Source organism: Pundamilia nyererei, unplaced genomic scaffold (genome assembly GCF_000239375.1).
Source record: "Pundamilia nyererei isolate P.nyererei 1_Seehausen unplaced genomic scaffold, PunNye1.0 scaffold00152, whole genome shotgun sequence".
Lineage (NCBI taxonomy): Eukaryota > Metazoa > Chordata > Actinopteri > Cichliformes > Cichlidae > Pundamilia > Pundamilia nyererei.
In genome coordinates, this window is record NW_005187553.1 from 1495137 (window position 1) to 1496705 (window position 1569).

The 1569-nt window shown below is 36.9% G+C and overlaps 1 protein-coding gene across 1 annotated transcript in view; it reads right to left on the reverse strand.

Moving 5' to 3' along the window:
* LOC102195253 (cytochrome P450 2F2-like) overlaps positions 1 to 1132 on the reverse strand; it is a 6305-nt gene extending 5173 nt beyond the window's left edge. The window contains exons 1-3 of the mRNA XM_005745054.1: positions 1117 to 1132; positions 298 to 479; positions 1 to 120 (exon numbers count right to left, since the gene is read on the reverse strand). The exon at positions 1 to 120 is cut by the window's left edge and continues 7 nt beyond it. Of these exons, the coding sequence (XP_005745111.1) occupies positions 1 to 120; positions 298 to 479; positions 1117 to 1132 (318 nt within the window). The remainder of the gene's footprint in view (positions 121 to 297; positions 480 to 1116) is intronic.
* Between the last annotated feature and the right edge of the window lie 437 nt (positions 1133 to 1569).

Below are 1569 nucleotides of genomic sequence, written 5' to 3' on the forward strand. Positions count from 1 at the left end.
TGTGTCTTTGTGTTCTTGGATCTTCATCTTGATAAACTTTCTCGCCTCTTCATACTCTGCAAAAACTTTGTGGTGGGGGCCAGGAAGATGGTCCATGAGTTTCGGAAAGAGGTTGTACATCTGTTGTAAGGAAGCATAGCACCATACATTCTTGTAAAGCATGTACTGTGTTTGGATAATTTTTCCAGTATGATTTTCAAAAGATGCAGGACAGACTGATGTATATATTCTTATACAAAATATGAAAACCAAATTTAAAAGCATTTAATTCTTAATTCTGCTCCCACTTTCAGTTACCTGACCCACAGGGCTGCTATTAAGCTTTCCTATATGAGAAAGTATGGTAAGGAAGCGCAAGAACTGCTTGTCTTCATGGCTGAAACGTTGACCAAGAACCAGGCAGCAGATCACGTTAGACACAGTACGGCTCAATGAGAATGTGGGGTCAAATGGTGCACCTGCAAGAGAAGAGGAATCATCTGTCAAATTAACTAAGGACTTCACTTTAGTTATGACATGCCCACACTTCCGACTTTCCCACTGTTTAGTCTGCGCTTCTCCGTTTCAAACTATTACAAGTTTGGTCAATCAACTTTTAAAAAGATTCAAAGCGTATGTTTGTTGGTTTTCCAGAAAATGGTGTTTTCATGCATTTGACTGTGATTTCTGATATCAGTTGTGCATCCTGATGTGTTAACAACCTGAAGCTCACAAAAGCTCTCTGTTTTAGCAGATCATATTGTTTTTTTGGTGGTGGTGGTAGTGGATGTCAATTCAGTAGTGGAGAATACTGGGTTAGTGGGATTAGCCTACTGTAATATGCTTCTGTTTTTCCAAAGTGAAGACTGATTATTTTCCGTTAGTATTGTAGTGTCCTGTTATGTTCATGGACAGCTTATTGTGTTTCCTTTTTGGTTATCTGGCATGATGTGTCAGTGACTTTAACACTGGTCCTTGTCTCTTTCTTTAGAGCATTCTCATGGCAAAGAGTGTGTACATTTGGGACAACCAGAGTTGTAGATGAAAATCGGTATATAGGTGTGGTCACTAGGGATGATAGTGTTCCATATAGTGTTTTATATATCAAAATATATATGTATTTGTTAGGGGTGCAACGATACGCAAAATTCATGATTCGGTTCGGTACTTTGGTGTCACGGTTGGATATTTTTTCGATACAAAAAAATGTTCATGCTTTTTTAATTTGACATTTATTAAAATTATAAATATATATTTTAACTCAAACGTACAGTTTTTAAATTTAATGTTGCTGAAACAACAAAGGGATAAAATAATAAATCTATCTGATCGAGAAATCACTCATCGTTGGAAAAGAGAGTTTATTACAGAGAAATGGTTCTTTTCAAAATAAAAGCTATACTATACGCTTCTTCTGGAGTATATTCTCAGCAGCACATTAAACATATCAGATCCCCATAAGAAAAATCATGTGCTAACGGCTGTCTAAATGACTCAGGTAAAGTTTGTAGCATGCGTGCTTGTTGTTTTTGTCTGCTTCCACTTGTCTTTGCACTAGGATGATGTCGGAGTAAATGTGCAGTCATATTC